Source organism: Vigna radiata, chromosome 6 (assembly GCF_000741045.1).
Source record: "Vigna radiata var. radiata cultivar VC1973A chromosome 6, Vradiata_ver6, whole genome shotgun sequence".
In the NCBI taxonomy this organism is placed as follows: Eukaryota; Viridiplantae; Streptophyta; class Magnoliopsida; order Fabales; family Fabaceae; genus Vigna; species Vigna radiata.
Genome location: NC_028356.1, coordinates 32,212,853 through 32,230,142, shown reverse-complemented (window position 1 = coordinate 32,230,142; position 17,290 = coordinate 32,212,853). Strand labels below are relative to the sequence as shown.

At 33.6% G+C, this 17,290-nt stretch overlaps 2 protein-coding genes across 2 annotated transcripts; one reads left to right on the top strand and one right to left on the bottom strand.

The window, feature by feature from the left end:
• Positions 1 to 533: 533 nt before the first annotated feature.
• LOC106764822 (trafficking protein particle complex II-specific subunit 120 homolog) lies at positions 534 to 9,509 on the bottom strand. The gene is made up of 10 exons (XM_014649230.2): positions 9,099 to 9,509; positions 8,071 to 8,277; positions 7,739 to 7,921; positions 6,768 to 6,871; positions 6,547 to 6,606; positions 5,899 to 6,187; positions 4,604 to 4,899; positions 3,097 to 3,974; positions 1,777 to 2,718; positions 534 to 1,076 (listed from the first exon to the last, which is right to left on the bottom strand). Exons 1-10 carry the CDS (start codon positions 9,507 to 9,509, stop codon positions 856 to 858), a joined length of 3,591 nt encoding a protein of 1,196 aa, XP_014504716.1. The 3' UTR covers positions 534 to 855.
• A 328-nt stretch (positions 9,510 to 9,837) lies between these two features.
• LOC106763098 (aberrant root formation protein 4) lies at positions 9,838 to 15,727 on the top strand. The gene is made up of 14 exons (XM_014647277.2): positions 9,838 to 9,994; positions 10,233 to 10,409; positions 11,037 to 11,186; positions 11,692 to 11,764; positions 12,712 to 12,884; positions 12,990 to 13,049; positions 13,179 to 13,329; positions 13,422 to 13,481; positions 13,575 to 13,846; positions 13,970 to 14,041; positions 14,164 to 14,241; positions 14,337 to 14,540; positions 14,980 to 15,031; positions 15,305 to 15,727. The coding sequence occupies exons 1-14, from the start codon at positions 9,905 to 9,907 to the stop codon at positions 15,523 to 15,525; spliced, it is 1,833 nt and encodes a 610-aa protein (XP_014502763.1). The 5' UTR covers positions 9,838 to 9,904; the 3' UTR covers positions 15,526 to 15,727.
• Positions 15,728 to 17,290: the final 1,563 nt, after the last annotated feature.

Below are 17,290 nucleotides of genomic sequence, written 5' to 3'. Positions count from 1 at the left end.
GAGATTGAGACTCTTAACAAAAATAATGAATTGCTTATATGTATCTAACATGGTATGTGTAAGTAAATGTACTGTTTCTATCTTCTCTTGGTATATTTTTATCGAAGATCATAAATAAATTATTGGATAAATGTGAATAATTGCATACTTTTCACCGCCAGTTACTAATAATGAATGATGTATTGACTGATTAATGATTTATAGACTAATCAGGATTGTTACATAGTGATTTCTTAAATTATGATTAGTTTGATATACTTTTCATATTTAACTCTATAAATATATTTTAAATAAACTTAAAATTTTTCTCAATATTTAAAATGGATTGACTTAAATATTTTCATTATTCTTAAGAAAGTTATTAATTTCTTATGTAAAAAAAGTTAAAGCTTTTAGAACATCTTACTAGTCTTATTTGTTAAATAACAATATTGTACTATGTTTTATGTCTATAAAAAAATTAAAGTGTTTTTATTTAACTTTTTAATACTTTTTATGAAGAAGAATATCAATTTGTTAACAATGAGAGCCTCTTGTGGTGTGTAAAATAATGAAGTAAATTATCTACCAAAGCTGTGTTAAGAATTCGTACAACAATCGAAAGAGATGTCTAAGAAAATGAAACAAGTATCAGTATTTGGAAAAATAAACAAAATTTCCAGACCCTCTATCTTCTTATCATAATACAAGTCTTCCCATTAACTCTTAATTTGGAAAGTTCATATCAAAGAAATCTCAAGCAGAAGAACCCCACATGCGTCACCTTCTGCAACTCGAGCATCATTTAGATAACCTCATACTGAGTGTAAATTGTGAATGAAATCTGCAGTTTCAAATTTGATCTACGGAAAATTTTCATGCAGTTCCAAGGACACGAACGTGATAGGGTGGTCCACGACAGAAAATTGGCTCAGAAGCCGAGGTGGTCTTCGCACGAGCACGAAGAATGTCATTTGCATCATCAATCACTGCTGCAGCAAGTAGTGTATACTCTCCAGGGACAAGAAAATGAAGGCAGAACGAGTGTCTAATTTGTTGAAGTGGAGGAATTTCCATAGCAATGTCACTCAGAACACCTAAAAAAGAGCGATTCAGGTAAGCATATACAATGAGACTAATTCAAATGCATGCTGATTAGAAAAGACAATCATTAACTTAGAAAAGGTTTAATACTTATTAAGTCCCAACAAATTTTTCAAATTCTAATTTTAGTGCTGAATTTTTCTTAACGTTAAGTATGTGTTAAGTGATAACGTGACAGCTACTAATATTTTTTGGATAAATTATGTTTGTAGTCCTTCATCTTTTTAAATAATTCAACTTTAGTCTATTAACTTTTTGTTGACAAATTTTGGTTCCTTATCTTTTCATGAAATTAAATTTTACTGCAGTCTTAGTCTCAACTATATTTATCATTGATTTTGAATTTCCTATCATCTAAGTTAGAGAATAAGATTGGTAAAAATATTGTTGAATGAATAAAAGTGAATTTTAGCAAAAGATTAAAGGCGAATTTTTTGAAAAATTAGAGACTGAAGTATAATTTACCTAAAATATGTATGTAATTGTCACGTCAGAAAAATTGATGAGATGGCACCTGACATGGTTGATACCGTGACTATCATGTCATCACTTAACACTAATACTACCGACGGGAACTAAAATGTTAATGGAAGAAAAGTTCATGGACAAAGAACAGTCAATTTTTTGTTCAGGGACTAAAATTAGAATTTTAAAAAAGATTAGGGACTAAAAACTTAATAAAGAAGGAATTACCCGTCCATAGAACAGTCGCTTTGGTACCATCTACACAGTTTTCCCCGGCTACATCTCTGCATGTAATATTAAGACTCATTTTGAGCATATCTTTAGTATTATTACGAACCAGAACTTCCATTGCTGTCATTTCATGTGCAATCACGGAACCTTTGGAAGCAGCAGATGCAGATTCTTTATCAGGATCAGTTGTTGTTGATTCAGAACCATCTCTAACAAGCCTGAAGCCAAACGTCAATGGATCTGGAAGTAAAATATCCATGACTGATGTTTGGAGAGCAGCCTGGATAGCTTCTTTGATATTTAACTCCCCAGAGCTATTCCGTCCTGATTGCCATCGAACCTTAATCCTAGATATAAGGTTCTTGATGCAAGCATTTAGTTCAGCTTTGGTGTTCTTCTCTGAGAAGGATGCATTTCTTCCTCCATTCCCATCTAACTGGGTATCCTTCATAAAAAAGGAATCGTCAAGAACAGGTAATTTAAAATGCTCAAGAGGCACTAGAACCCTCGCTGAGCAATCTCTATCAATTCTTGTTTTAGGATAGACATATTCAGTTGCACCCTGATCAGAAAAATGGTTGTTCTCACTGCTTGAGTTCTCCAGTTTGACAGAGACATTGATTTCAAACACAACATCAGTTGGATTAGATAACTCAAGTTCAAGGAATCGAAGCCCCCAACTTCCTCTGAAAGGATCTATTTTCACCAATCTGTCCATTTTTGTCTCTGAGTTAACATGTTCATCAGTAGACTTACTATTTACATCATCCAACTTAGGAAGACTTTCACCAACATGAGCAGGAAACTCCATTGAAAGAAGCTGAGCCTTCACAAAGGACAAGCCCTGCAAAACACAAATCTGCAGAGGAACAACAAGCCTTCTGCCAGGGGGCACAGTAGATCCATTTGTTGGAGTTTCTTCAGAGGTTTTCATCGGACCTGAAATAGATAAACACCGCTGGTTGCATTTATAAAGGATTTCACAAAAGATAATAATGGTCCCGGCAACACATGAAGCTACAAAATGAGAAAATGACACCATGAAATCATTAAAAAGCTATATGCTCAATACTTAATCCTAGTGTGCCATGAGATGGGAGCTATTGTTAATTACAGAATAGCATGCAAGTGAACAATGATATTGGTAAAACAAAAGGGAAAAGGGTGAAGACAAAGAAAATAATAAAGGGGATCAAATTTGATTAAATATCGGAATCCAGAAATAAAGAGGGTTTGATCTTAAAGACTGCAGATTGAACATATAAGTTAATCCAGAGGAAAACAATAAACACTACTGATTGTAATTGAAGACAATACCGGCATAGTGGATCAACAGCGATGGGCTGCTTCCATCTTTGGAATGCCTCATATTGTTCCCTGAGACAGTCTTCCCTGCACCAGCATCTGCATCCACCAAGCCAACCTGCCAGGCTCTCAAGGTCACAGGGAATGTAACTTCCGCTCCAGGTCTCAGAGGGAGGCAAGATTTCAATGTTTCAGAAGAATATGAAATTACAGAATCTTGATTTTTCCCGGACAATGAAATATGGGCTTGTTCAATTGGAACAGTACCGGCATTAGCCAGGCGAATCCACACATCCCGAATTTCACCTTCATATAAAATGATGGCTCCATCACCTCCAACAACATGTGATACCAATAATGGAAGTGGTGGTACTACAGAAATATTAGGAACAGACACATTTTTCAACTTTGGAGATCCACAGCATCGAAAAGGGTCAGAAAGGACCAGCCCTTGTGAGGCCCCCAGGAGTAGGTTATCAACCTCTTTAAACAGATGTTCAGTAATAACACCAAAACAGTGAACAATGCACCCAGGAATTGAAACTGGTCCCACTGATGTTGGAATACCAGATAAAGTGATCACTTTTGAAGAATTTGGTACAAGGCTTACACTTACGGGGAAAGCATCAAAATTCCCAGAATGCACAGATAGATAGATGCTATCAACCCTTAAATCAAAGCCACATGGGTTTGCTAATTCCACCAAGACCTCAACAGGTTCTCCAACAATCCAAATAAGCTCATGCTTCTTGGTATTATTAGACTCTCCTTTACTGAATGGTGTATAAATGAAAGGTCCAGAAGGAGCAGCACCAGCCCACCAATCTTCTCTAGCAGAACTGCGCTTTATAATGTCTATTTGTGTTGGGTGGAGAGGAAAGGAATGCAGCCTGGAAGCATTTAATAATCAAGTTTCTATTTTTGTTAGTTTTCCAAATTTGTGACTCAAGAAATAAGCGTTTGAAAAACTTAATAATGATCCCAAAGCAGAAAAAAAATTATAAGGATTTCCCACAGGAAAAAATTAAATATCTCAGGATTCTGAAAACCCATTTATAGAGATACATATTTTCTACTGCTATCACAAACTATTTAGTTATTTCATTCAAGAGAACACTTCAATCATTGTCTTTGGCTCTCAAAAATACATAATTGATATGACAACATAAACAGAAAAATATGAAAACAACTATACGGGAATATTCAACAGCATATATCGGATGAGTCAAAATACAGTAAAATGGAATGAAGTTCAAGTTTTGATAGGGACTATTCAGAAAAACGTAGTTATAAGCTGCTATTCTAATAAATGTCAGTCATCATTAACTCTAGCTTCATTTTGCATAAGTACAAATGAACTGGCGTTGAAAGGATTATGACACTACGATTTAGTCATGATATACCCCAACAAATGCTAAATGATTTGGTGGTGGCTGTTGTTAAAATTGTTGTCGTCATTGTGGTATGAGTTTAGCATGATATGAGTTGTGGGAAAAGAAACCTTTAACCAAGCAAATACCTCACAAAGGGTAAAGCAGGATCAGCACAACGAGTTCCTGGTGGCAGCCTGTCTGCTGAATTTGAAAGTGCATTAGCAAGGCCATTTTGCCCAGCAGGTGTTATTAGAGGATAGTAGGATCTAAGGAGTCGTGCTGCTGCACTCCATGCAGTAAGAGGATCACCAGCACGGACAGCAGAAAGTAGAATTTCTCTTAATACAACCATCTGAAGGGTACTCCATTGAGACTCAAATAGTGAGACAGCTGATTGGTGGTTTGTTTTCCCACTATCAGCATGATTTGATACAATTCCATTCTGCAAAGAAGCAACAACTTAAGTTCTAATTCTATAAATGCAAGTGCTGGTCAATAATAAAAGTTATTTCAACTATCAAATTTGTTTGAGCTCTAATTTTAGTAAATGTTTCTATACTAGACTTAAAACTTTGGATAATTTGTGCCATCCACTAAAAAATCTAAATACAAGATGCTAACAGGCAAACTCACTGTGCACAAGTTATATGGAAGCACAGATAAAGATATAAATAATTCAAAATCATATAAATCCTTTCAAGACCAAACATTATAACATCTTTGTATATGTTTCCATTGTGATGATGGACTTTTACTCTTCTAATAATAAATTCCACAAAATAAAGCACCATACTTTTTGACAACTAATGAGATAGATCAATGCTCAAAATGCTTTTGTATTAGTATCCTGACTTCAATTATTATTTTTTTTGTTCCAGACCAACGCCAGAGAAATACAAGAAAATATTTATGAGCAGTAACAACCTAGACTAGGGGTCAGGTTAGTCAAACCAACTAGTGAAAAGAGCTGGCAACAGTTTAAGCTCTTACAAAATGGTTTAGGCCTAATTCAACATTACAAAACTAGCTCACAGATAAAGATTGCAGCCATTTATATATTGTATTTTGGTACTATCTGTACTAGATGTGAAGCTTGGGTTTTTCCTAATACAAAGTGATCTAGATTCAACTCAATATTACAAAACTAGCTTGTAAGGTAAGGATTATCATCACTTCTATACTGTATTTTGACACTATTACTAGACAATATGGACTTCGGGTTTTCCAAATATAAGGGAAAAAAAACCAAAATCAGATATAAGCAGTAGTAATGCAATACCATCATAGCAACTACTAATGTCCGGTTTCAATGCAAATATGCCAAACCAATCCTAACTTTCTGCCCAATGCATAAATTAATTATATACCAGGCATATATTTCAAGCATACCAATTGTCAAAACAAAATTTGGTGTTCTGATTGGTTAGGCTTGGTAACTCACACTGTGCAAAGAATGATCAGAGATTGATGATCTGCTTTGAACATGATAAGCCTTGGTGGTCATTGCCAAAACTTGCATAGCACTAATTGCAGCCAATCTATTTTCTTGCTGCAGATATAGCTGTGCAACCTGCCTTGAGAAAAATGCAGCTTTTCTATGGTATCCCAGACTTCCATACAGACGAGCTATTTCAATATACAATATGAGTCTATCACTTGCGTCAATTAAAGATTTAGCACCATCTGCAGCTGTGGTCAACAACTCCACCACCTCCTTGGCCAGCTCTCTCCTTTTAATTGAGAGAATTTAGATAAATTGAAGTAAAAGGATGAAAACAAGAATATTGCTTTATGAAAAAAAGCATCTCAAATTCCTTTAAACTTTGTGTATGCAATGGCAAAGATAATCAGATTATAATGTCAACAGTTTTGGTTAATCGGACTCATTGCTTTTGCAAATTTAATTTGTGAAGCATAGGCAGATATGTTGATCTAACTTCTAAAAGCCAAAGAAACGAACAGCAAAATTCATGTCGGAATGAACATGGTGCATAATATTTCTTTAAAAATACTCTTAGCTGTACCTAATATTCATAACACATCAACATAGTTCAGTTATCGCATAGTAAAAGCTCAGAAAAGAATGTACCTGCAAAGAAACCTTGCTAATTTCAAAGTAGCTTCAAGTTCAAAAGTTAGGGGAGAAACTCTGCATGAATAGATTAAAAACAATTAAGATTGACAATCAGTAGTATTTGGAATAAACAGCAAGACGTATAAATACAAAAGATTAATATGATTAGAGAAAGGACAATTATGGAATGGGTACTAAGAGATCAGTTAATGAACACTCAAAGCAGAGCCTTTTACCGCTGAGCATTATCTTGTGACTTCTTGTAATTCACTATCACACTATTATAACGATATCTAACTTCTTCTTCCAGTGCTGAATCTTTTTGGCCCATTCGGTCAATCTGGTACAATAAAATAAATTAATTAAAAGATAGAGATGTGAATGCAGGCAAAAGTCACACTGCCCATCAGGATAAGTCATGGTCACCATATATCTAGCATCCTGTTCTTTACCTTGCATTGTCACTACCTCATTTTACAGAACTATTAAAATATGAATAGCTACTGCATGCTATGCCATAATAGCTCCAGAAACAACAGTAGCCTAAGTTTACCTTTAGATTCATTAGAACTGCAAGTGTCTAAATAATAAATCAATAACCAAATTATATCAGACGTACATCATTTCCAAGTTGAACTAATTTTGAACTTTAACCTCACACCCTTACAATTTATATCCATAATCCATAGAAAAAAAATGTCAGAAAGATTCATACGATTGTCTTCTGCACATCTCATTCTTCTGTTTCAAGGACTAAGATTATACCTTATTTAATTTGAGTGCCAATGAGGACAAAGAGATTTTAGTCATTAGTGCTTTTTCTTTTGCAATATGGCCCACTAACTAGTTGATACTTTATAATTACTTAGACAGTTACAAGATGAATACTTCTGTTCTTCTTACATTGCATGCAACTGCATAAGAAATAAAGCACTAGCAATAAGTAGTTAAATAATATACGCTTGCCAAAGTGCATGATCTTCAATCAGTTTTCAAAATAAAAACTAATCATAAAAAGAAGTTTTAATTTTCAGACAGATGACATATACAATCAACAAAACAAAGCGAACAAAGTCCATGGATAGCATGTACATTCTCAGTGATACATACAGTCGCAAAAAAATACACAACACAGATTGCGTGACCATACAGGCCATAACGTTTAATATCAAATAAAACAATAATGAAAGGAGAAGAGGAGAAATACCAGCAAGGCACAGACACTACCCTCCAATGCTCCAGCATACCAGAAGTAATCACCAGTTAACCTGGAAAGTTCCAATGCGGTAGAATAATGAGCGTTGGCATCGACAGGGGACCCTGCCAGCAAACAGTAATCACCAATGGTCTTCTGGGCACGCCCAAGCCTTCTCTTTTTTGCCTTGATAACCTGCATTCCAACAACACACTCGAGCATGAACCTAACCAAACTAAACCACAGAAGAAACAATCGATCTAAAACAAAAGCAAATAGTTTTCACATAACACCACTAAAAACGAAAAAAATAAAATAAAATCAGGACACCTAAACATGAACACCTCCTCTGAGCTGAGACTAGCTTGAGAATCTAAAGGTGTCTTGAGAATGGTTCCGGAAGATTCTGCCTGAAGCACCCATTTCTCAAACTCCATAAGCAGTGACGCAGCAATCTCTTGCATCATAGTGTTCAAGTGGAACTCCAATGTAGGACGATCTGCAGGAGGAAACAACCTCAAATTTCCCCCTTTCTTACTTCCTTCCTCAAGCTACAAAACCAAAAATGAAAAAAAAAACAAAAAACTATTAGACCATTTTATTTTGATCGCTTTCTTCACTAAATAGCAAAAAACAGAGAAATTAAGGAAAACATAAAACTATAAGATTGTTTCTTTCAAATCCATTTATTCACTAAATTGCTAAAACCGGAAAAAACCTACAGAACCATTATTCAGTCCATTCCTTAAATAAAAATGTCAAAAATAGAGAAATAAAACTATAGGACTACTACTTTTAGATCCATTCCTTCACTAAATTACAAAAAAAATGAAAAAGAAATAAAAAAAAATAAAAACAGAGGAAATGCAAGATAAAAACATACAAGACTTTTTCTTCAATCCATTTCTTCAGTAAAAATTGACAACAGAGCAACTTAGGAGAAATATAAACTACATAACTCTTTCTTTGGTCTGTTTCTTCAATAAATTGCAAAAACAAAGAGGAAATAAAGAGAAAAAACCTACAGAACATTCATGTTCTTTGATCCATTTCTTTACTAAATTGGCACCACAGGGGAGATTAAAGTAAAAAGAAAAAACGTAACAGTTTTGTTCCGATCCAGTTCTTCACTATATCACCAAAAACATAGAAAATTACGAAAAACCTATAACATTGTTTCATCTTGTTTATCGAATTGCCAAAATGAATGAAATTAAAGTTATAAATCCTGTAAGACAGTTCATTTCTTATGATCTCTTCCCTCGGTGGGAAATTAAACCAAAGAAATATTACGTTATTATTTCGTATTTTACCCATTTCTCCACCAAATCGCCACGAAAATAAGAAATTGAACAAGAAAGCGAAGCACGACCTGCGAATCGTTAGGGCAGAAGGCGAAACAGCGATCAACGAGGGAAGAGGGGAAGGACTTGCAGACATTGGTGAAAAGGTCGACGGCAGCGTCGAGATCGGGGGAGGAAGGACAGTGGACGATGCCGACGATGCCGAGAGTTTTGCGGTTCGACTGAAAGTCCTCCCAGGGACTGGGCGGCGCGCCGCCGAGGACAAACTTGAAGCGGAGGGATCCGGAGTCCCAGGGTTGGACGGCGAAGGGGGACTTCTGGTGCTCTGTGTAGAAGGAGCTAATGGCGGAGAGCGGGATCGTGTGCAGCGGGAGCAGCATGGAGTAGTAGTCCCGCAGCACGTTCGACGGCACCGTTCCTACCGGAACAACTGCCACCTGAATCATCGCCGATCCTTCGATGCTCACTTCCGGCTCCATTGCTATGGTGGTGCTTGGCTACTTCCTCTTTGCAAACCAACTTTAATGCCAAATGCTTCTACCATAACCAACAACATCTCAGAAAACTTGAAATTACTTTTATATCCTCCAAAAATTTTCAATATACCTTACAATGAAAATTAATAAGTAAAGAGCCTTAATATCAAGAATTTATAATAAATTAAAATATTAGAATAGTTATATACTGGTTAATTGAATAAAAAGCTGAACATACTAAAAAATTAAAATAGATGATTTTAAGTTTTTGTATTTTTAATTTTTCTATCCTTATTGTTCCTCACCTTCGAATTTAATGACTGTTTTGCCCTCGTCTTGTTCTTTAAGGGGTTTTTCGTCGTAGTGTCGAAGTTTGTTTTCCTATAAATTTCACTCTCATGTCGGTCTCCGTAGAGCGCGAAATTGCGTCGTTTCGGGATTCTGAGATTCGAAACAATCTTCGAAGAGTTCTCGAGTCATGCTCTAAAGTATGATCACTCACTTCTTTTTTTCAGAAAATTTGATTTTGTGAAATTTATTGATTTCTGTTTGTGTATAATAACGCTTGCAAATATTATTGGAATGGAATTATTGTTTTTGCTGTAATTTTTTATAATGAAAGCTTGAAACTTTTAAAATGAATGCTTATGTTTGTGATGTTTAGAGTTGAAAGGATACTTGTTTACTAACATGATGATGACTGTCATGGTATTTTATACTTGGTAGTTGGTTGAGGCTGGAGATTTTCATGACTCTGAAAACACGGGTTCGGAGCTTATCGAGTTTCTTGATTCTGTCTATGATGCTGCTGTGTCTGATCCAGATAGTGAACGCGCTGAGAATGAAGCATTTGAAGCTATATCTGAGATCCAGAGATATATTTGTTCTCCTTCCCTTGACCAGGTAGGTGAACTTCAGCACTTCAATCTTGTTTCGCATTCGGGCTTTTTAAGTTTTCTTGTTCTATATCAGCCTCAGCCAATGAATTTCGTTATCAGTTGTAGGAGAAGAAAAGAAAAAATGCGTTGATTTTTTTAAGCTACAACTATTTCACTTTAGCGTTTAGATAAGTTAAATTAAATGAGCTTCCATGAAAGGTATGTGCATAAGTTGATTTTATCTTATGTGAGAAACTTAATTCATGTTATTCAATTACGTCCTTAGGAAAAATAAAGAAAAAAAGGAAAAATTTAGAGACATGAAAAGCAACTTGGAACCATTAGATGAAGGTCGGACGACTCGTTTTAAATTTGATATATCGAACCTAAAACATGCATTTCAGATTTGAGTCATTCAATTTCCATCCAATGGTTTCTTTACACTGGCTATGTGGAAAAGCTAGCTGCACTGAAGCTGGCACCATTGGAGGCATCTAGTTATACTTTTATTCAAAAACCCTTTTATGGGAGTAGAAATAGGAGATTAATGATTGTATGGAAGGCCATGTTATTATTTGTATCATATAGTCTTTGGAGCTCACAGTTTAGTGTAAAACTAAGAATGTGATGTGATTGTTTGGTGATGTGACAGGAAGTTGTTGATGCTCTTTCCTTTGAACTTCCAAAGGCTGTTTCAAAGTTTGTGGGGATTTCAAGTAGATTTTTGGACATTGCAACTACCATCATCGATCAGTTTATAGTGAAATGTGGTCCAAGGGATATGCTCTCAATTCTCTGTAATGTGAGTTTGTTTTATTGTTAGTAAATGTATATTAGCATTTCGAAGACACACAATTTCACTTTAATACTCCCCTGCTAGTTGACAATGCTATTACCTATTGGATGTTTGTTGAACAAATTTCAATGGAGAACGCCAATTAATCAATAATGCGGAAGACACAGTTACCATCGAAACCTCCACATTTTCTGATATTCCTACATCTCATTCCATATGATGTATCCTTTGGCTTGAGATTCATTTCCTTCCCTCTTTGTGACAGCCCATCACTTAACCCTCACACCTTCTACTCACTTGTATTGCTCACATCCTGCTAGACCTTTGTTACTCAGTTTGAAATATTGACTTTCTATCTGATGATCTTCTATCCAAAAGAAAACTCAAATTTCCTCATAATTAAATCATAGTTTTCATGCAAAGAACTACATGTCAGTGACAGTGTGACATTTAATTGATCTATTTTTTATTAATATTTTGATCATATGCTTCTGTTAATGTAATTGAACAGACATTAGGTTACTCAAGTAAGATCACCAAGGCTGCCAGTTACATTGTCCCTCCTTTATCAGGGATCTCAAAGGGTAATCGTTGCATTGACCTTTTCAATTAATGGATAGAATATAGAACTGTACTCTCTGTTCAAGGAATGAAATATGGAAGCAATTACCTTTTTAATTCTCTTGCAATGTAGAGCATGTGAATAACTTGACACTGGATTCCTTTCATGAAGTTATTTTTTGGTTTTGGTTTTGTTGATTCTAAGTTGCTCTGGGCTTGTATGAATACAACCAACTCCTTAGTCACTAGCCACTCTTACCTTTACATTTATAATCCAGGCTCGTTCTTTTGCACAGCTTGAGTTGCATCAAATTTATGGCTGTATTATGTTTATATTGGTAAAATTGAATATAAATTGTAGTTATTAATAAATTGCTTATTCTTTTTCATTTTTTTTGAAGAAAGTGGTAGGAACAATTTAAAAGAGATGATTTAAAAGGTATGGATGCTGTCTATTGAATTTTGGTAAATTTATAGATGAAGGATGAAACCAGAAAATCAGTTCCTTACAGGACAGTATGCTTTTGGTTCAGCATTCTTGTGTGGGAAAATGTTTTGGGTTGAACGTAGTTACTTGAATGTAGAATTTAACAGGACTGATGACTATCAAATCTGACACATTATTTGTTTGGGTGAAGTGCATCATATATTTTATCACTGAACTTTTATATCTAATCTCAAATAAAATTCAATTAAAATAAATATTCTCTTGGTCCTAAACTTCAGCTTGATACTACATCACCTGGTCCTGTTAGCTGTCAATTGCATGCAGTTTTTATTGGACTCATTTTATTCAGCAAGATGATCAAGGGAGAATTTGTCTTACTACTTACGCAAATGTTTAAACTTGGAAAGTACTTTTTTTGATGAAATGCAAAACTTTAATTCTAGTTTTGGCTCACTCTGTTCTGTCAATGATTTTAAGCCACACTATTTGAAGTTTTTTCTCATACTTATTTTGCCTTTTCAGTCATTATTTCCATTAAGAGGCGTCAGTTTGAGCAAGTAAAAGAAGCTGTTCCTATAATACTTAATGTACTGAAAGTCGTGTCTTTGGAGTCAGAAGAAGAAGAGGAACTTGAGGATGTATTTGACAGAGCTGTTGGGATTGCAATTTCTATATGTGAAGTTTGCAATAAATTGGTCAGTCAATTTTAAAACCATGATCTTTTCTTTGTTGAAAAACTTAAATGTCTGATTTATTTTCAATTCTTTTGCTGATATTTTTCTCTTTCCTCTTTTACCAAGGAGGGGGATGCAAAGCCGAAGCTCCAATCTGTTCTTGGTCTGTATGTCCTGCAATGCATGGTACATGTTTCTGTACTGCATTGAAATTAATTTTTGTAATTTGTATTTGTTCCAAACTAGTTCTTAGTAAAATGGAGATATGGTTTTATTGATGTTATAATGATTTGGCATGTTACCACGCACTTCCAGGCTCTCATTTCTGCTAGTTTAGGGTATAAAGCTTCCAGATGTCATTCGTTAGTTTTACAACTGTCACAAATTTCTTCATACTGTGGTTTATCATATCTCAGTCTATTAACAACTTACGAAGTTGAGACTGTGGCAAGCTCCATTTTTGGAGGTAGTACTCTTGTTCACCTTGTTTCAATTGATTATTTAAAAGTAAGCACTAAACATGACTATATTTTTCTGTTAACCTCCTCAATTTTCCAGAAGATAAAGATCTCTTTATGGGTTCCTTATCTCATGTCAAACATGGTGCTGCTCTTTCAGGTTTGTGTTTGAATAATTACTCTGTAATTGAATCCATGCCTTTTCTGTTTGTCCTTTTCCTTTCACTAACCCATCAAACTCTTTTTTTTTAAGTAATTTGGGGACTTGTCTCAGAGGAAGTTGCTTATACTGCAAAAGAGAATTTGACTGCCGTCAAGGATGAACTTTGTAATAACCAAACAAAAAGGTGGCAAGCAATAGGAACATTAAAGCAAGTACTTTCCTTTGTAAATCTACCATGGGAATTAAAGAAACATGCTATCGACTTCTTGCTTTGCATCACAGATGGAAGAATCTCCAGAAACTGCAATGAGGAGCATTCTGAATGGTCATCTTATATGCCTAGTCTTTTTTCAGCTTTGCAGGTTGTGTTCACTGCAATTTGTGACTTTTGTTTATCATTGTTGAATCTTTTACTTTCTCAAATGAAGTTGGAGAATGCTGATATGATATATGTTTCTATTATGTTCACACATTTAACCTTTCAGGCTGTAAAAATGGTTATCATGCATGCCCCAGAGCCAGAACTTAGAAAAAAATCCTTTGCTGTGCTAAAAGGAGTGAGTTTATAATACTAGAGGCACCTCTTTTATAGTTATAAATGCTTGTTGAACTGCTTAATATCTTGGGCAAATTTTTCTTAAGATTTTTATGGTACTGTGCTAATGTTTACTCAAACTAGGTACTTGATGATATTCCAATTTCTCAAAGATTGGACATTTTTAAAGCATTGATTACAAATACCGACTCTTCCTCAATGGTAATGCTCTACCTAAATTACGATTTGTTTGGCATTTTTCTTTATTTTCAATTAATAGTCAAATCATCTAATGGTGATTTTGCACCCTTTTGAAGATTGCCATTTTCATTGATCTTATCCGGAAGGAAATGCACATAGCAATCTGCAATAGTAGATCAATAGTAAAAGATGCGCCACAGATAGAAAACAAAGCATTTCCAGATACCCCGTTTTGGAATCCTGGGGTCATAGAGTTAATCGAGTTGGTTCTAAGACCTCCACGGGGTGGACCTCCGTTCCTACCTGAGCAGAGTGATGCGGTATTCTTCCTATTTTTTGCGTTCTTTGTAATTTATGTTAGGTTTAATTGATCATTTGGTCTCTATACTTACCTACACCAACTTTTCATTTTAGTTCTTATATTTAAATACCGTACTCTATGTACAAGCATTTTTTTTGTCGTAATTCGTGTGCCTTCATTTTGTAGTAGTTTTACACTACCAGAAGTTTTTAGGTATAGGAACTAAAATGAAAAGTTAGTGCGGGTGAAGGGACATAATGATTTATGAAACCTTTGTGTAATCCTGGTTTCTTGAAATGCATATTTTAGAAGAAGCATTTGCTGTAATTGTCATTTATTTTTGAGTTATGAATATGAACTGATGTGAAAAGGCTTTAATTGTCATTTATTTTTGAGTTATGAATATGAACTGATATGAAAAGGCTTTAAGTAATGGCCTTATGTATTATGATCCACAGGTGTTGTCAGCCCTCAACCTATACAGATTTGTATTGATGATAGAATCTGCTGGTATGTAGCATCAATTATCACTTATGGAAAAAAATTGCTGACAAGAAGTCTTGATTAAACAAATATACTATTTGAAGCAGTGGTTAATGAGTTACAAGTTTTTGAGTTGTAGAAAATTTCAAAATAATCACTAATGCTTGTTAAATATGAAATGAGACTTTCAAAATTGAGATTTTCAACAGATTTCAACTAATAATAGAGTGTGTTGGTAGTATTTATCTAATCTAAAAGTTAAGTCTAATTTGGAAGGTTTTTCTATTTCATTGGTAACAGAAAAGACAAACTGCACTGGAGTGCTGTCAAGGAACAGTTTACTGAAGGCTTACAATGAATGGCTGCTTCCTTTGCGTACCCTAGTGACAGGTATAATGGCAGAGAGCAAGAGTGACCATGATGACTTTGCAGTTGACACTGTATGCACCTTAAATCCACTTGAGTTGGTGTTGTACCGGTGCATTGAACTTGTAGAAGAGAAGCTAAAGCAATCCACATAGGGTGCCCTTGGCAAGGATTTTTGGAAAAAGTTTTGGTGCATGTTATTTTTGAAATATTTATAATTTAAACATCTGAACTAAGGCTATTGGATGCAATTCAAATTGTAAATCATCGTTTCAGATGCAATGCAATTTCTAGCATGTTTGAAATTTCGGATTCTTGATGTGAAAAAAAAAATGGAAGTTACTTGGATGTTGATCATGGTTCTGTGTTTGGCTTGACTTGATCTTAGATGTTAAAATTCTTCCTCTTTTTATCCACCAGAGAATTTCACAGAGAAAAGGAAACCAGAAAAAATATCTGTATACTTTGGGTGGTAGCACCATACAATAACCTTATAACTAATAATGTTCAGGAAACTAAAATACATTAAAATTGAATTCCTTTCATTTGTTTAATTTTTTAAAATTTTTATTTGTGTAATGATTTAAGTATATTAATTTTTTTGTTTAGATAGAATATCTTGATCATCATTAAATATAAAAAGTATTCTAATACTAAATAATACTTAGTAATTTAAGATTATTAGTTAATGATGCTTTTCAATTTATGTTGGGTGAAATTATTTTTCAATCGACTTAAAATAATATTCAGTTGATGTTAATAAGAATATTTTTATTAAGATTGATTAAGATTATTTTTACTTAGCATTGGTCATAGTCATAATTACTATAATTATAATTATTTTGATTGATATTGATGACAGTTATTTTTCTGTAACTCTTTTATTGAGGTTGGTTTTTAATTTTTTAACCGATATTGGTTAAGAAAGTTAATTTTATTTATATAAATCAGAAAAATTCTAGTCATTATTGATATTTTTTATGCATTGGAAGAAGTTCTAAATGGTGCATGTTGGGAAAAAATTGATATCGATAAAGAAAAAGTAATCATTATAGACTTTTACCAAAATTATGTGATCGGAAAATAATTTGTTGATATTGGTTGAAAAATATTTTGTTATAATTCACATCATGGATAAATAATATATCAACACTATTTATTTATGTCAACTAAAAAAATCTAACATATTAGTGGAAATTATTAAGAACTTAAAATGGATTGAAAGTGTCAGTAAAGACATGGGAGATAAATTCACAAAATATATTATTTTAAGTTTTTTTATTGAAGATAATATTTTGATCTCTTATATAAATTTATATAAATATGTACAGTATTTATTCATATCAATCCTATTTGACATATCTCCTCAAAAAAACACATAACTAATATCCAGATTCAAAAAATTCACTATTCATCCTGGTGATCAGATATAACCGATATATATATTACAAAATATAATTACAAAAGTCTTTAATATATAACAAACCTCCAAATAATTTGAACCTAATGAGTCATGGAGAGAATATGAGAAAAGTTTAATACAAAAGATGAAACAGTAAGAAAATTTTCAAATTTTATGAAAATTTGAAAATTTTTAAGTATTAAATTATTTGTATAAATTTTTAAAATTTAACTTTTCAAATTATATTACAATAACATTTTAAAATGTCTTTGTAAATAAATTATCTCCTAAAGTTTCTTCATTTAAATATATGAAGTCAAATTAATTTTAGTTTATTCTAACAAATAAAAAAAAAGTATTTGATCTTATATATAAAACGAATAATAGTTATTAATTAAGTGAGACCCTAATTATATAAAAAGCACATAGAAGTATAATATAGAAGTCTACGTTTAAACTAAAGAGAACAGTTAAAAGTAAACTTATAAATAAAGTCTTAGAATTATAGTTATTCCTAA

What these genes read in the sequence shown, in the direction of transcription:
- LOC106763098 (XM_014647277.2), top strand. Translation starts at nt 9,905, where the DNA reads ATGTCGGTCTCCGTAGAGCGCGAAATTGCGTCGTTTCGGGATTCTGAG. An exon ending in TGCTCTCAATTCTCTGTAAT is followed by an intron (nt 11,187 to 11,691) that starts GTGAGTTTGTTT and finishes GTAATTGAACAG; the next exon opens with ACATTAGGTTACTCAAGTAA. An exon ending in GTGAAGTTTGCAATAAATTG is followed by an intron (nt 12,885 to 12,989) that starts GTCAGTCAATTT and finishes TCTTTTACCAAG; the next exon opens with GAGGGGGATGCAAAGCCGAA.
- LOC106764822 (XM_014649230.2), bottom strand. Translation starts at nt 9,509, where the DNA reads ATGGAGCCGGAAGTGAGCATCGAAGGATCGGCGATGATTCAGGTGGCA. An exon ending in TTAGCAAGGTTTCTTTGCAG is followed by an intron (nt 6,188 to 6,546) that starts GTACATTCTTTT and finishes CTCAATTAAAAG; the next exon opens with GAGAGAGCTGGCCAAGGAGG. An exon ending in GCTGTTGATCCACTATGCCG is followed by an intron (nt 2,719 to 3,096) that starts GTATTGTCTTCA and finishes TATCTATTTCAG; the next exon opens with GTCCGATGAAAACCTCTGAA.